At 43.4% G+C, this 20,553-nt stretch overlaps 1 protein-coding gene across 2 annotated transcripts in view; it reads right to left on the bottom strand.

Moving 5' to 3' along the window:
* LOC147633346 (uncharacterized) overlaps positions 1-2,416 on the bottom strand; it is a 72,404-nt gene extending 69,988 nt beyond the window's left edge. Inside the window, exons 1-3 of one of the 2 annotated variants that reach the window (XM_086806408.1) lie at positions 2,215-2,416; positions 1,432-1,492; positions 1,110-1,333 (exon numbers count right to left, since the gene is read on the bottom strand). In XM_086806408.1, the coding sequence (XP_086662534.1) occupies positions 1,110-1,333; positions 1,432-1,492; positions 2,215-2,313 (384 nt within the window). In that variant the 5' untranslated portion in view covers positions 2,314-2,416. The remainder of the gene's footprint in view (positions 1-1,109; positions 1,334-1,431; positions 1,493-2,214) is intronic. The other variant, XM_086806407.1, reaches the window with a different exon arrangement.
* Positions 2,417-20,553: the final 18,137 nt, after the last annotated feature.

Here is a 20,553-nt window from a genome sequence, read left to right as displayed (position 1 = left end):
ACAACATTACAGCTTGCAAGTGGGTCACATATGATTGTACAGGACTCGCACACGACTTGATTGGACCCTAGAACTGGATGGCGCTTGGTAGACTGTCCCTGGACAAGGGCTCACAACATGCTCAATACCCATCAAAATGGTGTCCTAAGTGTAATGACTAAGCTGAATGTTCATGTAGCACTTTAGTACGGCAGGTGTGCGTGTGACAAGCCCAACCTCTTAAGCCACAAATCTGATAGAGGCATTGGCCTTCCCTAGCATTAACAGATCAACCCAAAGAAGGGATGGAGGGAACAAGCCTCTAAAGCTTCCCTTGTTTTGCTCCCTTTGTACCTACAAAGTAGTTCTTCTTCTTGCCTTTGACGAGGCAAGTACCTTCATCAAATTTCGCCTTGTATCTACACTTAGTCGTCTTCCCAAGACTTTGTAAGAGATGAAGTGTCCACGATTTTGATTTGTACTCATGGTAATTGGGATCAAACCAGGCCACCGAGTTTAAGTGTGCCACCTGCACTATAGTGCAGGAAGAAGAAGCTGTCCTCTCCAAGTTACTTCCTGGCGAGGGACTGTTGCTGCAAGCTCCTGTGCAGTGAAGGGCACCTCAAGGGACTCTCAAAGGGAGAGACCACCTGTGGAGTATACTACATGACAACTAACCAGCCCAATCGCTCTCTTCAATGTTTGAGTCTGATCCTTGGGTGAAGCAGTTTATGTTTGTGGTGTAAACCCTTTATTAAGCCGCACAGCGATGAGTCTGAGCATTGAGAATGTCTCCCAAAATATCCATGAGGGCCACTTAAAAGGAAAAAGCTGTTACACCTATAGGGAGAGCTGGCTATCGCAACAAAGTTCCAGGTGATCCAATCATTCATGCACAAGGAGAGAAGGCGGCATGTACATAATGGCATTACTACTCAGTCCTCAAGGTCTCAATAGCCTCCAGAGTGCTGCAGGCCACCTGGATCTGAGACTCTACCCAAGAGCTTTCTAGGGTCTGCTCTTGCAGCTGCTGCAAAGTTCACACGTTGCGCTCTTCCTCGTGGAAGACTGCCATTCTAACTCTTGTTCACACGTTAAATGAATCGTATTTTAGTCAGATGATAAGTTACCTTAGGCAAGCCACCAACCCCAAGGGCCGCATTGAGAGCTAGAGATCCGGTAGAGATGACGGGGATGGATTTAATCTCATTGCCTCTCCCTAACCACATGACAGCCTCGCCTCCGAAATTTTTGGAAATTTGTGCTAAGGTAGCCTGCAAAGCCTCTTTTTGTTTGGACACTTTCTCCCCATCAGATGAGAGGTTAGAAGACGCTTTGGTTTCTGATCTTCCACCTGCTTGCAAAACAAAGGTATGTGTTTTCAAAAACTGGTATGTAGAATGGACGCAGGAAGCTGGTTTAATAGGTTAGGTGTCTGGTGTAGAGACATACCTCTTGAAGCATAGTCCCGCCTTGTGTCCATAGTTGTCCACCTCCAAAACCGCATGCCAACCTGAACAATGTGCACACAACTTGTCAAGTACACATGGATCGTAGTTACCTGCTCCCAAAACCACTTGATTTGATCAACATTACTTCATCACGCGGCCTCACACTACGAGGTTGCTTGCAATCCCCCAACATTAAACTAGAAGTGTCAAAGCTGTGAATGGCATTTTCCAGTGGGGTAAGCGTAATTGTGCATCTGTGATACGTAAGAGCCTCTCAATTACTTTGTAACAGAAACTCAAGTACATACAGTGTAATAGTTAAAACCAACTAAGAAAACCAACACACAATGCCTTTCTGACCTCAAAGATGAAGGCTATTTCTTTCTATAATATGTGCATATCCACCCGCGCACGTGCACACACACACACACACACACACACACATGTATGGATATCAGTATGTATGTATGCGTGCACACACATGTATGTATGTATGGATATCTGTATGTACAAGTATGTATGTATGGCACACACATGTATGTATGTATGTAGAGCAAGCTTTGCAAGTCTTAGATTCGAAGTGTATTTATGTATGTATGCATAAATGCATGCAGGTATTTAAAGTAACATTTGAGCTTTTGATATCAATTTTTTTCTCCTGGTACATTTTAAATTAAAATATGTGAAAATTTGGGGCATCACTATCCTAAAGTACGTGCTTAGGATATAAATTATAGGAAGATTCATGCATTTTATGAAAATTTGAGAAGACAAGGGAAAACACCTTGCCGGGAGGAGGAGAGGTCTCTGGCAAGAAAGCTCGGCATGCTTTTTCGTGCGCTTGCAGATGGCAACAGATGCTTCGCAGAGAAATTCCCTGCATAGTGATATATTAACAAGGATGCGCCATCTCTAGTCTCTACCTTTTGAAGTGTGAATGCCTGTGGAATATCTATCTACATATATGCGTGTGCTTTTAGCACTATTTATAATATCTATGTCAAGAAGTACTTCATACATTATTGGCTTGACAATATGATGGAATTTTGGTAACTCCAACTTTTTAAAATTCGAACTAATTAATAATTCCATCAAACCTAAAATGGGCTAACCGTTCTGCCGCCTAAATGTGGTTAGGCTATGGAGTTGATATTCAACACGGCCTTAATAATTTCATCAAACCTCTCTCTCTCTCTCTCTCTCTCTCTCTCTCTCTCTCTCTCCGGATTGCTTCTTTCATTAGGTGTGTGGATAAATAAACAAAAATGGGCTAACCCTTCTACCACCTAAATATGGCAGAAGTGGTTAGTCCATGGAGTTGATATTCAACATGTCCTGTGTTCAAATCTCACTTCCCTTTGGATAGATCGTTTCAGTCTCTTGGGATTGTTCCTACGATGTTAAAAGCTTCTCTCTCTCTCTCTCTCTCTCTCTCTCTCTCTCTCCAATAAAAAATAAAAAATAAAAAAATCAACCTTTGCAATTTCACATTAAGGAAGGATGGACATTATCTTTTGCAAGCGTCCTTTCATTCCCAAGCCGACCTCCCACTACTAAGCAAAGTAAATGGGGTCCTATCCCCAACAAGAGGTAACCAAATTGAATCAAGAGAATCAAGAGCTTGAGGAGAGGCTATGCCTACTTGGTCACGATGGAAGCGTTCAAGAAAAATAAGGTCGACATAGATGCAGCTCAAGCTCACACATATGCAATATTACCTTATGTCCAGGGCTAGAAGGGTATCCTCTCAAGACTGATTGGGCCTTCAACAAGGAAGTAAAAACTCAAGTGAGCCCAAGTTCATAGAAAGTCAAAGGGTGAGTCAATTTGGAGTTTTAGGAACAAAAAAAAGAGAGAGCTTTAGCACCAAAGATCAAGGTTAAGTGTTTAGTAAATGAGATTCTAGAGTCGTTGACACACGAAAGCCACACAAAGGACACATAATCATCCCTTTTGGCATAATGCAATCCTCAAATGGCCTAAGAATATAAAGGGTGCGTCAATGATAAGCTTTAGGAGCAAAAACAGAGAGAGTGTTAGCACCAAGATCAAGGTCATAAACAAAAGCCACATTGGTCGTCACGTGGGTGAGATTACCATTAGTTTTATATTAGAGTGCACAAGGGACACATGGTCATCACTTTTGGCACAAGAGAACAAAAGCAATCTAAATATCTAAAGAGCGCCACTCTCTAAAAACCCTAGGAACTCACACTAGCACAAATTGACTTCATTGAGCCTCTAGATTTATAGGACCTTGTTTTTTTACTTTTTGTTAGTTTCATTTTATTGATATTTGTAATTCCCATAGGTCATACTTGGCCTTTAGGTCATTTTGTTGATATTTGTAATTAGTCCCATAGGTCATACTTGGCCTCTGTAGATCTCTCTCTCTCTCTCTCTCTCTCTCTCTCTCTCTCTCTCACGCGCACGCACACACACACACACACACACACATAGACAATAAGATTGGGGTCCTAAAAATATCAAACAAATTTAAGGTTTTAAAGATATGGATTGTTGAGGAACTCGCCCCAATGTAACTCAAGCAAAAGAATATTAAATTACATAAGGTCAAAGCAACTCAGAAAGAAGGCAAGTGGGTAATTTATTTGCGAAGATAAAGCACTCATTGAGGATTTTTGTTAACTTAATTAAAAACCCAAGCCAACACTTACTAGTTGATCAATAGGAGGTTTTCATGTTTTCTTATATGTTTTCTTCTCTTCTTGACTATAGATTCAACTCAAGGTCTTTCAGTATGTATTTGGGCTTATATGTCATTTTGGTCTTCTGTAGACACATTAATCTCTCTCTCTCTCTCTCTCTCTCTCTCTCTCACACACACACACACACACACTTTTTAGTTTTTTCATGTAGCTCTTGTATTATTCTTTGGTCTCATAAACTCTAGGTAGACCCTTTAGGGTCTTTTGAAGATGTTAATATATCTTTCTTTTGTCTCTTAGATTATGGAGAGCTTGGGCATAAGCACACAAGGAATACAACTAAAGCTCATTGCAATTTTTACAATTTGATGCAAGATCATCAACACAAGCTATAAATTCATTTCAAGAATTGAAAGATGGATAAGAAGGTGTAATGTATAGGTCATGGGCATGTGTAAATAATGTGCCAAAGGCTTATAGACATGGGGACCTATGCTTAAGTTAGGCATAAGCTCTAATAAGTGAGTGTGAAAAGGGCAAGTGGTATATATGTGAATGCAAGTCCCTAATCACATTTATTGAATACTAATCAAAATTTTGTGTTTCTTTCTAATTCTTGAGAGTTGGAGAGAAATTGAGGACCATTGAAGCTTAAGTAAGCACTAGGAGTGGCTAGGGCAAACCATTGAAGCTTGACTTAGCATTAGGAGTGGCTAGGGCAAGCCTTGAAGCCTTAGGAAGCATTAATCACTGACGAGTGCAAACTACTTCTTCACGATTGCATTTCGATCATCCCCGCCTGCTAATGGTGGTTCTTTCAAACCCTAACCAGCCTTACCAAAGGCTATTTGCTCTTTTACAAGCTTCTTTTGTTGCATATAATGTCAAGAACTCAAGCAAATAGCACACGTTTTTTTGAGGGTGCATATTTAGGTTTTTTTTGGGTGCATTAATTAGCTGCATAAATGCAACTATTTAATATTTTTACTTTAATAAATAAAGGTTTCAAAACTAATAATATTAAGGCTTAAATGTACATAATAAATATATTAAATATTTCAGAAATGAAAATTATTATTGCGAGAGAATTGGTGATTTTATTCATGAGAAAATACACATGTGAAAGTATAAACACACCATAGTAAAATCAACGTACAGAAAGTAACCATCTTTCTTTCGAAAACCAGCATATTACAAATGGATTCCAAAGCAAACTGTAGAAAACACGACTCTTCCTGTGCATGACATTTTACAAACAGAAGCAACGTACAGAAAGTAACCATCTTCCTTTCGAAAACCAGCATATTACAAACGGATTCCAAAGCAAACTGTAGAAAACACGACTCTTCCTGTGCATGACATTTTACAAACAGAAGCTAAAGTAAACTAGAGAAAACATCCCTCTTCCTCTGTAAGACCAACATATTTACAAATGGAGGGTGATAGTGGGACGAACTCATCACTTTCCACGATAGCTTTTTTGAAGTTTTATGTTTTCTCACAAATAGATAGATAAAATTGACTGTAGTTTGGCTCTGCTTGGGAACTACCATCATTATCATCTACAGGGTTGTTATGACTCCCAGGTCGCATATCAGCATCTCTTCCATTATTCCTTGGATTTTCATCTTCATCATTGTCTGCATGATATGCTGGATCAAAATATCTCCCTCTACCCCCAAGGTTGTCTGCAAAGAAAATCTCCTCAATTTCGATGCATTGTGTCAGGTGAGGCACTTTCATTACCTTCCAAACTGTTGCCGACCTCCTTCTACTCATCCCAGTCCTTGTCTTTGGTATTATCCAAGACGCAGCAGGGTAGAACTTGCCTGTGCGTACCATTTTCAGAAGTGTGCTTTCAAGCGACGCACCTACCTTGTTAGATACATAGTTGTCCATGAAAACATAGGCTCTCTCAAAAAGATTTACAGGGGACAAACAAACATTTTTAAGATCTGCATGTCTGTACAGTGCATAAAGCTATCTGCCTCTAGTTATTTCTTCTACTAATACATTGTGTGAGAAGAATTTGAAGTGTGCTTTGTGGAGATCTTTCATGCAATAACCGACGATGCCTTCGAATGTGTGCATTCAAATCTGTCGTAGCCCTCTGCACATGACTATGGCACGTTCTAGTTTATAAAACTCCTATCCTACGTATCATCTGATGGTTTTACCAATGCTAATGAGTGAAGAAGCCATCATAGTTATTACCATTTGGAAATGGAGGTGATTTAGAGTACCTCCTTTTTCAAGGGCAAACAAACCCTTGAGGCATTCTATCCTAACGAATTCCTCTAGTGGTTCCCAGGAGCAAACATTGATATCTATGTAAGCAGGAGAAGACGAAATATAGACGAACATGAAGTTCGGTTAACCTGCCATGTATAGGAGGCGGAATTTTATTACCAGTAGGAGAAGGCGAAATAACTTGTCAACACAACGATGCATGTGCATAATGTAAGCATAGAATCCAGAAACGAGCACTGATCAAAAGCAACATTATCATGGTTGCATGCCTATGGAATAGCTTGAGAATGATGCATGTGCATAATGTAACCATAGAAATCAATGCAACAATCACATACAAGTAGAAAAAGAACACAGAACAGTTACCAGCAGTGAGGAGCAGGCGAAATAACTTGTCAACAAACATATATTACCAGCACTGTTAAAATATTACCAGTAGTTACCAGCATGGCACGATCATCAAGGATCGCAAAGATTAGAGGCAGCAAATGTTAGCAACAGTGAGAAAAAGGCGAAATAACTTGTCAACAAACACACCACTCTTATTACCAGTTACCAGCATTGCACGATCGGAGGCAGGGATCGCAAAGGAATCGAAGAAGACGAGCACTCCATGGAGCATGGCACGATCGGAGCAAAAGAAGACAAGCGCTCTAAGCAATAAACGATCAAAAGACGAGCGCTCCATGCACAGAAGAAGATGAGCACTCAATACATAGAATACAAGCGCCCCATGCACAAACAATCAGAAGAAGATAAGTGCTCCATGCACAAACGATCAGAAGAAGACAAGCGCTCCATGCACAGAAGAAGATGAGCGCTCCATGCACAAATGATCAGAAGAAGACGAGCGCTCCATGCACAGAAGAAGACGAGCACTCCATGCACAGAAGAAGACGAGCGCTCCATGCACAAATGATCAACACAAATGATCAAAAGACGACCGCTCCATTAACTCCACATGTGATGACGTGTGCGAGCATGTGAATCAGCACATGCAATCACCATATTTGACACGTGTTAGGCTAGCCTTATTAAAAAAAGAGGCTACACATGCAAGTGACTCATGTTCCCGGATTCAAATCGAATTAATTGAATCGAACGAAGATTTTATTTTGGGTGCATATTGTCAAGAACTCAAGCAAATAGCACACATTTTTTCTGGATTAGGGCTGCGCTAACTATTAATAGAGAGGTTTTGATGCATATAATGCTTAAGAGAAGCCTCTTAACATTCCATTTGTGCGCTTTTGCTGCACAGGTCGTAGCTGGGGACTTGCCGGACACCGTATGCGAGCCACAAATGGCTGCAAGCATACAACCAGGAAGGCAAGCTCAAAACAGAATGCAAAAGGTGTGTCACTCACCGCTTAACTGCCGCCTTGAAGGATTCTCGCGTCGCAGCCGTGAAGGAGGAGCCGCCGTCGCCGCTCTACCGCCTCACCGCCGCCGACAGCGGCGCCAAAAATGTGCGCTTTTGCCGCACAGGTCGTAGCTGGGGACTTGCCGGACACCGTATGCGAGCCACAAATGGCTGCAAGCATACAACCAGGAAGGCAAGCTCAAAACAGAATGCAAAAGGTGTGTCACTCACCGCTTAACTGCCGCCTTGAAGGATTCTCGCGTCGCAGCCGTGAAGGAGGAGCCGCCGTCGCCGCTCTACCGCCTCACCGCCGCCGCCGTGCCGCTACACAGTGCGCTCGATCACTCTCTCACTCTCTCTCTCTCTCTCTCTCACACACACACGCAGGAGAAGGAAACCAAAGAGATAAGGCAAGAGCACTCTTCTATTCACAACACATGAGAATGAGGATTTTAGGGTTACATTTGACTCTTATAGGTGACTTGGCCGTTCACACTTGGGCGCCCATACATGGCCGGCCGACCCTAACCCTTATCCTGCTAATATCCAAGGTGCGCCTCTCATCGGCGATCACCCAATCCCTTTATCCTTAACATATGGTGCCGACAAGCCCGGCCCATGACTCAGAATATTTAAATTAATGACGTAAAACATAGTGCGTCCGCCATGGGTTAACATGCCCCCCTTCCTGATGTAGATTTCGTCCTCGGAAGCTATGGTATGGTAAGCTCGAGAGGGTTGTTGTGGTAGACCGTCTGCAAAATAGGGAAGTAGAGTGAAAGTATGCTAGAATTCAAAAGATATAAAGTGTAGAAATTCAAGCATGCTAGACCACAATGGATGATGAGAACTTAGTTTAAGGGTTACATGAATGAGCTAGTGTAGTAAATTAACAGGAGTTTAAAATTATTGAAAGTAAATCAAGAGTTAGCAAGGTGTCAAAGGTTAATCAAGGTTTATAACTGGCCTAAGTCAAGGAAAAGAACCAAGCTTAATAAATAAACAGATGACCACACTGTGTTTACTCTAAGAACAAGTTTATACCACGAGCCTAGGGACACAAGAAACATTAGAGTTACAGGAGCCTTTTGCCTTTATTTCTTCACGCACGTGACAATTTTTATACACAATGGCGACCTTCCTAAGGCAAAACTAACATCGATCCTGGTACCATGTTTAACACAAGGCATTATCCAGGAATCTATTAGCTCACTTTAGGCAAGGCTACCCCCTACCAACCAAGGCATCGGTCTGGAGTAGAATACTCCTCGCCTACCAAGTATCAATAAGGCGATAGGCCAACATTAAAGCACATCATAGACTTGTATTGCCATTTATTGTAGGCTTGTTTTTTTTTTTTTATAAAGTTTCTTTTGATCTTCGCTCCTGAACTAAAATGTGTTCTTACATCCTTTCGACAAGGGGTAAAAGCTATGTCCTAGAGGTCAACACACACACAGCCAGGTGTTCAAACATTAAGATGGTTTGACCTTAGACCTAAGACAATCGTATTCCAAGGTTAACTAAAGACGTCATGCTGCCTAGGAATATTTCCAATAAAGTTAAGCTCATTAATGATTTACACTAGCATGCAAGCAACTTCAAAAACTAAGCAGTACATTGACAATTTCCATGTGGTCATGCCTTATAGTTTATGAAATTAATTGAACAGTAAAAACGAAAGAGAGTGGGTATGGAAGAATTACACCTGTTATTGGAGATCTCCTTGATTTGACGAGACAGCTTGCAATTTGATGTAGATATATTTTGATGAACGTTGCGGCAATCTCAGGACTTGAAAGCGAACCCACCTCAAACCTTTTAACCTGTACAATCAACTAACAAGCACTATACCTCGAGAGGCACATCAGTGTGGAAAATTTCAAGACTCGTTTAAGGAATCTAAACTAGAAAAAACTTGAAAACACTAACCTACCTACCAGTCACCACACTACTACTGAGGATACGGTAAGAGGATGTTGTAGAGTCCTGGCTCTAGCCCTAAGGCTAAGCCTCTATCCGCATCATCCAAATAAATAAAATCAACCTCAGTAGTTCCATGAGTTTCATCCGTCCATTCATCATTGTCAGATATTTCCTTTTCATTTTCCCATCCACATAGACTCATCAAGAATGTAACCATGCGAGGATAGTCGTCTTGTGGAAAAGGAAAGCATTGGGCTATCGGGGATATGTCCTCTACGGAGTAGGGGTCCGTCATGGTCAATAGGCGAATTAGCCATTCTAATTCCTCAACATTTTCCTCATTGGCTAGTACATCTATATGATCCCATTCAGTTTCAATTACAGGATAGCACATGTGGAATATCTGAGAAAGGTACAGATGATACCTCTCACCAAAGGTAGGAGTGGATGAAGTGTATGATGATCGTGCATCTGCCATATCTGCAAACACAGATATAGCATCAGTAGGTTTGTGACAGGTCAATCTAGTTCTTGATTGTATACGGATATCTCTGCTCTTAACGTGCTCTTGCTCTTTTTACTATTTTTTTATTTTATTTTCTTTGTTTTGTTTATGTATGAAGCTATATATATACATCCCCTTAAATTTGGCAATTACATGGTCAGGGGAGAAGGTTAAGGAGGAAGCATTAGAATGTCGAGCGTGAGTACATGCTCCCCCTTTCCTTGGATAGATCATATTATTTGCAATGATGTTGCAGCCTCTTGGAACCAATTTGTCCAGCGGGTCATAGGTTGTGATGTGGGCAGATAGCTTTTTATGACCCTTGTGGCCACATCCAATTGTAGAGATGGTAGTGTACGCTCCCATTGACGAATGGAGGAAATGGTTTCCGACGATACTATTACAAGGGGAGACGTAGACTCATCGGTTTTTTGTTGGGTGTTGACAAGAGTAGGTGTAGAGCATGTAGAAACTTCTATATGATTGTGTGCCTGGCATGAGGAGCTAGAAGCTTCATGTGGCTCCCCCCTTCCTGAGCTAGGTGGTAATGATCGATATCGTTTGGGAATCCAAACTAACTCTGGAAGTGGTGCGGAGCACTCTGTTACCTTTCCCTTACCACGGTCTTGAATTGTCATTGGGGTGGCAACAATTGGTTTGCAAGGTTTTATAGGTGATGTAGAGGGATTCATCTTATGTTTAGGGACCCAAATCTGGTCATTCCCCTCGTAGTACCCTTGGGCTACTAATAATTTTTTAGGGATCCATCGCGATGTTACATTGCCCTTTCTCGGGTGGGTAGCTACTTTCCTTTTACGAGGCTTCTTGGTGGCTGAACGAGATTGAGCAGGGGAAGTAGCTGTTAACGAAGCTTTGGGGACCCATTTGTATGTACTCTTTGGCATAGTAAGCGAAGCTTTAGGGACCACCTTGCCTGTTTCCACTCTTGGCGTTGAAGCGTTAGAGGGGTGGCCAACAATCAAAGATGGTTTTGCCACTGGACTTTGTGATTTTTCGTTATCTAATATTTGAGTGGATGACTTAGGTGCGGGATTTTGAGCGGTCAGACCTAGTGTTGGTTCTTGCGTTGTGACTTGTCTGGTTGCCCAATCGATATTGCACTTGGTGGCCATCATCCATTTGCGCCCTAAGATTACAGTCCCTTCCATGGTACCAGCAGGCATAACCAAAAAGCTTTGAATTATGGTTCCCTTGTCATAAGCAACCGGAGTGTGCAGAATTCCTGAGACAGGGGTTTTCTTCTTGTTGATTCCTTGAACTTGGATAGAACTCTTGGATAAAGGTGGTTTTCCCAGTTGACACCACACGCCATATGATAGCAAATTGTGTTGAGCTCCTGTATCCAATAATGCATTATACAGCACCTCCCCGTAAGGACTCTGTAACTCAATTGGGTATCTTAGAGGTGGGTCAGATTCCAATGCATCCTCCTCTGCTTCCTCGAAAAATACTTGCATAATTCCCAAATTGGCTTCTCGTTGTCTCCTAGCACGCTGTTGACGTTCTTTGGCTTCGACTCTTGCTTGTATCTTTTTAAGCTCAGCCTGTTCTTTAGCTGCCTTCTTTTGATGGATTGCGTGTAACTCCTCCTGGCTCAGGGGGTCATAGTATCTTTTGAATTTACTCCCATTAAGGAATCCAATGGTTTCAACTCCGTCGAGAGTCTCCACTCTGATGGTACCTTGCGGTGTAATTTCACATACTCTATACGGTCCCTTACCAGCATATTTGAGCTTCTTCTTTTCGTTTCGCACTCCATACATCAAGACTTTATCCCCAACCTTGATGTCCTTGTCCTTTAGATGGCGATCAAACCATTTTTTCCTTCTATCCTTCTCCACAAGGGCATTGTATACAGCCAATTGTCTTTCTTCGTTTAGTCGCTCAAGGATATATAGACGCTCTACTAAGGGATTACCATCCCAACCCTCTTGAGTAGCAACACGAAGACTAGGAATGACAAATTCCCATGGCATGACTGCTTCTTGGCCATATACCATTTTGAATGGTGTGCAATTAATAGCCACTTTGTACGCAGTACGATAGGCCCATAAAGCTGTCGTGAGCTTTAGATCCCAATCCGTGCGATGAGCTTCAACTGTCTTTGTCAAAACAGAGATTAATGTCTTGTTTGTACTCTCGGCTTGGCCATTCGCTTGCGGATAATAAGGAGTAGATTTATGATGGGATATCATGAAATTTGTTGTGAGCTCCTTAATCACTTCATTTATAAAATGCGTACCATTGTCGCTCACAAGTTCAAAAGGACAACCGAAGCGTGTGATTATATTTTCAAAGAGGAACTTGGCTGTTGTCCTCGCATCTGCCTTACGTGTCGCTTTCGCTTCAGCCCATTTGGTCATATAGTCAGTGGCCACAATAATATAGCGAGATTGTGTGTTTCGGGCCGCTGGGCTAATTGGACCTACAAAGTCTAAACCCCACTTTTCAAATGGTTGGTTTACTTTGATTGGATGTAGGGGCATCTGATCTTTCCTCTGGGGTTTCTTATATCGTTGGCATTCATCGCAACCCTTCACAAAGAGTGATGCATCTTGGAACATAGTGGGCCACCAATACCCTGATTGTAAGATCTTTCGCGCAGTTAAGTCTCCTGAGAAGTGACCACCGGCTACGCCCATATGTGCCTCTTGCAAAATGTATAGATACTCATCCTCTCGGGCACAACGCCTAAGAACGTCATCCTTTCCTCTTTTATAAAGAGTCCCGGCTATCAGGCAATAGGGTTCGCATTCTTTGATCAGCTTCCGAGCTAGATCTTTACGAAGCTCCTTGGGTGGAAAGCCATTAACCAAAAAGTTAACAATTTTCTCACTCCATTCAGGCATTGTCTCCACCATGAACAGGGAAGTGTCAGGTAAGTCATCATCAACCCCCGTAGGAGCCTCACCATTAGGTATGCGAGACAAATGATCAGCCATAACATGTTTCTTGCCAGGTCTCACAACAACCGTGAAATCAAACTCAAGGAGAATCAATAGCCATCGTGTGATTCTTCCTGTGGAGCATGGTTTGTTTACCAGATACAATAATGCTTGATGATCCACATAGAAAACAAACTTGGTGGCAAGGAGGTAATAACGAAATTTCCTTACTGCATATATCATTGCCAACCCTTCTCGCTCCGTAGTGGTGTAGTTCATCTCAGCATCGTTCAACTGGCGACTGGCAAAGCTAATGGGGTAGTCTAGCTTATGTTCTCCAGGTTGAGTTAACACACACCCAATAGCAAAGTTTGATGCATCAATATGCACATGGAAGAGTAAATCCCAGTTAGGCATTCTCAAGATTGGAGCACTCGTCAAGGCCTTCTTTAATAGCTCATAGGCACGGTCACATTCTTCGGTCCAAATAAACTCAATGAGAAGCTTATACAATGGTCGAGCTATCTCGGCGAAGAATAGAATAAACCTTCGATAATAACCAACGTGGCCCATAAAGCGTTGGACTCCCTTGTAGTTGGTGGGTGGGGGTAATTCCAGAATGACCTTGATTTTACTCTCGTCCGTGAAAATCCCATTTTTGGACACTATATGCCCTAAGATAACTCCGTGTTTAACCCAGAATTGGCATTTGAAAGGATTCAAGGAGATGCGATATAATCTACACCTTTCAAATATTTTTCGTAAACACATCAAGTGCTCGTCCCAAGAGGAATGAACACAAAGATCATCTAAGAAAGCTTCACAGAAGTCCCTTAGATATTCCTTAAAGGCCGTGTTTATCAATCGTTGGAATGTTGCAGGTGCATTGGTCAAACCAAAAGCCATGACGCGGAAGGCAAACACTCCAAACTCCGTGATAAATGCTGTTTTAGCTTGGTCCTCGACTGCAATTGTGATCTGATTGTAACCCGAGTACCCATCTAAAAAGCTATATGCCTCCTTGCCTGCCACTCTTTCAAGCACATGTTCAGAATACGACAAGGGGTAATGATCCCCTCTGGTGGCTGCATTAACCTTTTTGAGATCAACGCACACTCTGAGTTTCCCATTCTTCTTTGGTACGATGACTATCGGAGAAACCCATTCTGAGTGCTCGATAGGGTATATGAATCCACATTTTACAAGCTTTTCAATTTCCTCTTGTACAATCTTTGCGTACTTAGGATTCATTGGGTAGGGACGTTGCTGGACTGGTTTAGCAGTGCTAATCATTGGAATCGTGTGTTGCACCACCGAGGGTGGAACACCCTTCATATCATGATATGTCCAAGCAAATATGTCCTTGAATTCTTTAAGAAGCTTCGTAAGTGCAGCTTCTTCCGCCTTGGTGAGGTCTTGAGCAATATAAACCGGTTTAGACTCCTCACCCGGATCTGCTAAGTCTATCTCCTTAACTACCGCAGGGCCATCGTAGACACCGCTACTCCCATTGGTAGGCGTTCGTTGGGCTTCTGTGTAGACTACTTTACGTTCCCCTGTGGTGAATGATTTGAAATGCTCGGGTGCGGGGTGTAAGTCTACTGGTTCCTGTTGTGCCAGACTTTTTTCTTTCAATTCCGCTTCCTTTTGTTGTTGAGCCAACTCTTGGTTTTGCCGCCTTCTTGCAGTACGACTTAGTTTCGGCTTCTCTTCGATTTCTAATTGGGCGACGTCATGAGGTTGCGGAATACACCACATGACACTTTGGAGGTATTGTCCCCAATTATCTGTTATCTTCCGATGAGCATCAATGGCTCCTACATAACTAAGCCATTCTGCAGTGGATCTTTCCTTGTTTATTGCAGTTCGTACATTAGCTCGATAGCGTTGGCGCTTATGTCTCGTTTTCTTCTTACCAAGTTTTTGATTTTTGTTTCTATCCGATTCGGACTCACTTGGTCGATCTTCACTTTCGGATGAACTGCAGGAGGCCACTGTCCTAGGCCTTGAGCACCTTGCTTCCACATTTGGGTGAATATTTGATTCATTTTCCCCATCAGGCTCAGGGTCAGTTTCTTCTTGAGATTCATACTCAGAGTTGCATTGGTCAGAGTCTTCGCTACTTTCAGTGTCGGTGGAGTTTGCCACTTTCTCGCCATCAGGGGTCAAGTGCATAACACCTATCATGTTTATTGGCACTAACGGTGGCATATCTTGCCCCTCAGGTGTTACCCAACTTGTGCCTCTATTTCCCCATGTGTCTATGGTTGCCGCTAGGTGTACCCAATCCACGTTATCCGACTCAGTCATACCCGGTAGGACATCCATATAAGGAGAATCTTTCCCATCATCAGTCTCTTTTTTGCATGTATAGCAATACCTTAATGGGGCAGAGTGAACAGTGGTATCCGATCGATTATCAATGATAACCTTGCTTCCTAAGGGATGCGCACGACCATTCTCAAGATCAACTCGAATGACAGAGTCCTGGAATTGTAGATAGACATGGTTTTTCGACCAGTCATGCACCATTTGTGCTTCCCTCATGAAAGGACGTCCTAAGATCATTTGATATGACATAGGATGCTTGGAGAAATCCATTACAATGAAGGTACGTCGTACCTTGTATCCCAGAACCTTGATCTTAAGGTCCCTTAACATTCCAATAGGTTTAGCTATGGTTCCGTTTGCCATCTTAACCACTATGTTTGTGACTTCGAGGTGAGGCCTTCCCATAGATTCCCAACAGTTTTTAGTCACAATGCTCACTCCAGCACCACCATCAAGGATTCCCTTTAGAGTTAATCCCTTGGTAGTAATGGGGAGGGTGGCATTAGATTCGTCACCTTCAAAGTACTGTCCCAACTTGTTCACAGGTATTTCCACGACCGAATCTTCATCAAAGTTGGGTTGTAGATCCCAATGCTCCCCTTCATCTTGAAGCGTGCCGGGTCTATCCATATTTGCAAATTGTGGTAACCCCGCCTTTAGTTCTCCATTGAGAAATGCCCGAAGAGCTAAGAATAGCTCAGGATCTCCGTATAATTTGGATATGATCGTGGTTCTGATCTCGGAGGACATGAAATCCATTAGCTTGGACACATTCAATGGTACTTTTTGAGGCATCGCCCCTTGACTAGGGACTGGTGAAGATGGAATCACTTCCTCCTCGATGGGGTCAGGCATTCCCTCACTAAACATTCGTTCAAGCAAAAAGGGTGTTTGCCCACTTCCTGATGTCCTATCCTCACTTTCTTCCCGAATGATACTAGGTATCGCTAACGGTTTATGGTTCCTATGAGGTTGAACTTGCGTAGGAAACACTGTGTCTGGAATTTTGATTTTTCTCGGGTTTGGCTCCAGTTCTCTTTGTGTTTCTTCCACCAAACCCCTTAAGTGTTGCACTTGTTCAATCTCCTCAACTGGATTTGGGTAAGTTCCAATCTTTTTCTTGAGGGTTTTTGGCCCACGTGGCTTGTCTTGGGGAGTCTCACTCAGGTTGGGTGGACGAGAGGGCATTAATTGACTTGGTTGTGGGGCCGAGGAAGTTTCCTTCTGTTTCCCCTTATTTATGTACTCGCTTGATTCTCCATCATTGAGCTCCCGAGTGGGTTCCTCCCTTAAGGTAGTGGCTTTGGTCCCCATGGTTTCTATTGAATCGGAATCATCTTCAAGATCATTCATATACACGGGGTCGTCTCCCGTCCCTATGTTAGTCTTTGAACTGGGCTTGGAGCTCGTGGCATTAAGCGATCTCTTTCGCCGTGTTTTCTTTTTCTTTGCCTGAGCGATTGATGCAGTATCCCTCTCTTCAAGAATGTAGTTTTGATTTTGAAGCATTGACCGTGTAACTACATTCACGCGTACAATGGGTGTGGTTCCTCGTGCTTGGTTGGTGACCTCAACCAAATTCAATGGCGTAATCTTGGGTGCATTAGGATTATGTGGACATTGAGCGATCAAATGATCTATGCCACAACGATTACATGTAAGTACCGGCATTCCCGATGTGCTCCCTTGATTTGGTTGCATTTGAGTAGCGATCTTCTGTAGCCTATTAGGGCACTCCGCTACACGATGCGGTCCACCACACTCATAGCATTGAAGAGGTGGTCTCCTCGCCAAGGTATTAAGGTTTTGCCCTCTTGTGGCGAGAGCAGCCGCTTGATATACAGGCTTAACTTGCCCGAAATGATCCTCCATGTAGTACTGGGGAATCATTTCAAACGTATCAATCCCGTATGGAGCAGTAGGGTCTATCTCCTCTTCATAATCCCCACATGCACTATGTGACTCACAACCCATCTGGTTTATTGGGGTAATCCTTGGATGTGGAGGTTGTGGTCCTAGCACTGGCGGTGGTAACGGCACAGACTGGACTACATTCGGATTCCTTGGAACTATGTGCTGTGACGGTTGCTCGATAGGTTGTGCAGGCATTAGCGCGGGTACTTGAGGTGTGTTTGACCAAGCTAGTGGTGCCTGGTTTGCCAACATTCGCTTAAGTGTTAGGCAATCTTTAGATTGATGGCCATACTTACCACATGCATTGCAATTCCCATTGAATTTGACTCTGAATGTGGGACATTCACTCGTGCTATGTGGTCCTAAGCACACCGAACACCATTGTTGCTCTCTCCTTGGGTACATATGGCTATTCTGAGGAGCTCGATTACCCCTGAAGTATTCTTGGAGAGCCTTAGTAAGGTCGGTCACAGACATTTCAGATATCTTGGGCTCCTTGGCAATTGGTTTTACCGTCATTGGCTCGTGCCCAGATACTTGCGAACTAACGGATTTTGTTTCTGAAGACACCTTTTTACCTGCAATCATCAAGTTGTCTTCTAACTGGATTGCATTGGCAGTGACTGCTTCCCACGTTGTAAGACCTCTAATGACTAGGCCATTGTAAATGTCCTCGTGGCGCAATCCTCGGATGAATCTATCGAGGAGTTGGTTGTTATTGAAGCGTTCATCGGGAGTGCAGCAAGAATTTAGATGCTTCCGTCGACTTATAAAGTCTCTCACTGACTCCCCTTCCTCGCGTTCAGCTTTTTGGAGTTGAGATGCTACCCCCCAAAGCACACCCTCGCGTATGTATTCTTTCAAGAACAATCTCTTGAGAGTGGGGTAGTGAGTGCGCTCTTCAACCCTTAAGGTTCGATACCAATCTCCGGCCTTCCCACTCAAGGTTAAGCCTAAGGCTTTACACTTGTGCAGCTCATTGTGCTCTTCCAAGGAATCACACACGTGTTCAAAGACTTCAATGTGCTTCCTAACATCCTCGTTACCACTGAAGTTTTGAGTGAGCTTAGCCACTTGTACTGCCTTGCTTCTAGGTTCTCTCTCAGGCATACCCCGCATGTTTTCTGCAATGGATCGTCCGATCGTCTGAGCAAATGCTGCGAGATCACCTAAGTGAGCAGGCATAGTTGGTGGAGGCACTTCTGGGATAGCCTGGCTGATAGGAGTTGGCGTTGGTCTGAGTAAGTTGGCAAATGACGTAGGATATGATATGTGACTAGGCCTAGCTCCCCTTGGATAATGGTTATGATAAGGCGGTCGTGGAGCATACGCCATTGGCATACTAAGAGGCGTAGGAGCTACCTGAGCATGAGTAGCGATAGGTACATAGGGTCGATAGGTACTGGCACGCACTGTTGTAGGTACTGTTCCACTAGGTAGCGGTGTCGTACTAACTACAGCGGTAAACAGGTGCACTTTCAGCTATGCTCATCATTGGGGTAGGCATTGCGGATTCCTTAATGGAAAGTTGAGCCAAGGTTGGAAAACTAAAGTTACTACTCGTGGGCTCAACCTGCATTGAGACTCCAGGCGAAACAACATACGAAGGGTCTATGGGACTCACCGAGGGAGTCTCCAATTGTGATAGGGTTGGTTGTTTGGCCTTGCCCGTATCCAAAAACCTCATAGGGCCAGTGGAAACTAGGTCCACTCCCCTATTTTGCCTCTCAATTTGGATAATTCTATGAATCACCTCACATATCATGTGTTGTTGCTCCTCTAGATTAGTGGCGCTAGATGTAGATCGTAGGACTTCTAACCAACCTACATGGTATGTGTAACCCGTGTATAGGTCCGTTAGCGTCTCTGTGTGTAGATCATATTCCCAATTTTCATTGAGAAATATCCCATCTAGACTTGGTGTGCCAAACGGTTCTCTTGAAGTGGACGCAATGTCACTTCTTATGGATTGGCTTCTAGGGACCTCTACTTTAGGAAGAGCATCGGAATGTGGTAGCTCAGTAGGGCCCTCATTAAACGAAGTGGGTAGAATATCCACATGGACACTCTTTGGGAGGGTAGGGTCTACATAAGATGTGAATGGCGAATCTACTACCCCTCCTTCCTCATTTACTTCGCTTGTCGCATGTTCAGAGCGTGTAGCTCTACTAAAGGTCTCTATTAGACGACTAAACATGCTAGATCCGGGTTGTGGGGCCCACACTAGCATGTTTTGGCTTGTCTCCTCAGGGTTCTTGGTAGGGTGTCCTTCCATGGCTTCTGAGTCAGAGGACGAGTCACTATCCACTATTCGTGGATCTTGGGTTGCACTCCCTTGGGTTCCAGCCAAAGGCCAAGATGCCAACGTGGAGGGATGGTGTGAGCCTGCGTAGACTGAAACGCTTTCTAGTGGTTCAGGCTCTAGCACCCGACCAGAACGTAGATGCATGTGACGTGGGTACCCTACGTGCGTTGGTAACTACCCTTGAAGCCCACACAAGTGGTTTCTTGGGTATTTTGCACCTCGTTTTTACTTGTTTTTAGATTGTTTTTAACTCGTTTTTGACCCCTTACTTATGGTCGAACTTGGACTAGGGCGTGTGATAGCTCAAAACGAGCGTATCGTTTAAAGGGTCCTAGTGTGCTTTACAGCACCGTGTTCGCCTATCTAGAGCTCCTGTAGTCCTCAAAATAGTCCGTTTCCTTTGGGGGGAAGGGGCAAAAGCCTATTTGCTTGTGGAGGAAAGGGTGAGGGCTTTATCCCACATGCTCACTTTACTCCTTGGGGAGTGGGCTACATATAGGGCACGACTTCCCATAAGCTCTCACTTGAGAGAAAGCTATGGAGGCTCACTCTCCTATATATATATATCAAAAGACCGAGACCGAGACCGAGGCCGGGGCCGGGGGTCAATTGGGGTTCTTTCTTTTCAAATTTTTTTTTTTCCAATTAGAAAATCTTTCCTCTCTTCCTCTCCACACGTTTGGTGCAGATAAGTTTTCTAGGGTTTCTTTAGGGTTCAGTCTTGGCCGCGGCGCAGTTCGCACACAGCCCAGATCTGGGGATTCAGAAACCCCCCTCACACCACGCAGAAAACCAGATAACCGATCGTGCGCCCACACGCGGGGCGGAAAAATAACAAAATAAACAGAAATGCAGAAGACAAATTGCAGAAACAGAGATTGTAAACCACAGAAACACCTCAACAGCAAACACACAGTCGCTTTCCTACAGTGTAGATTAAACTTCACGCTGCAG

Source organism: Cibotium barometz, chromosome 12 (genome assembly GCF_041138505.1).
Source record: "Cibotium barometz isolate CiBa-2024 chromosome 12, ASM4113850v1, whole genome shotgun sequence".
NCBI lineage: Eukaryota > Viridiplantae > Streptophyta > Polypodiopsida > Cyatheales > Cibotiaceae > Cibotium > Cibotium barometz.
The sequence above is the reverse complement of the archived record's forward strand: the minus strand, read 5'-3'. Positions and strand labels throughout refer to the sequence as shown.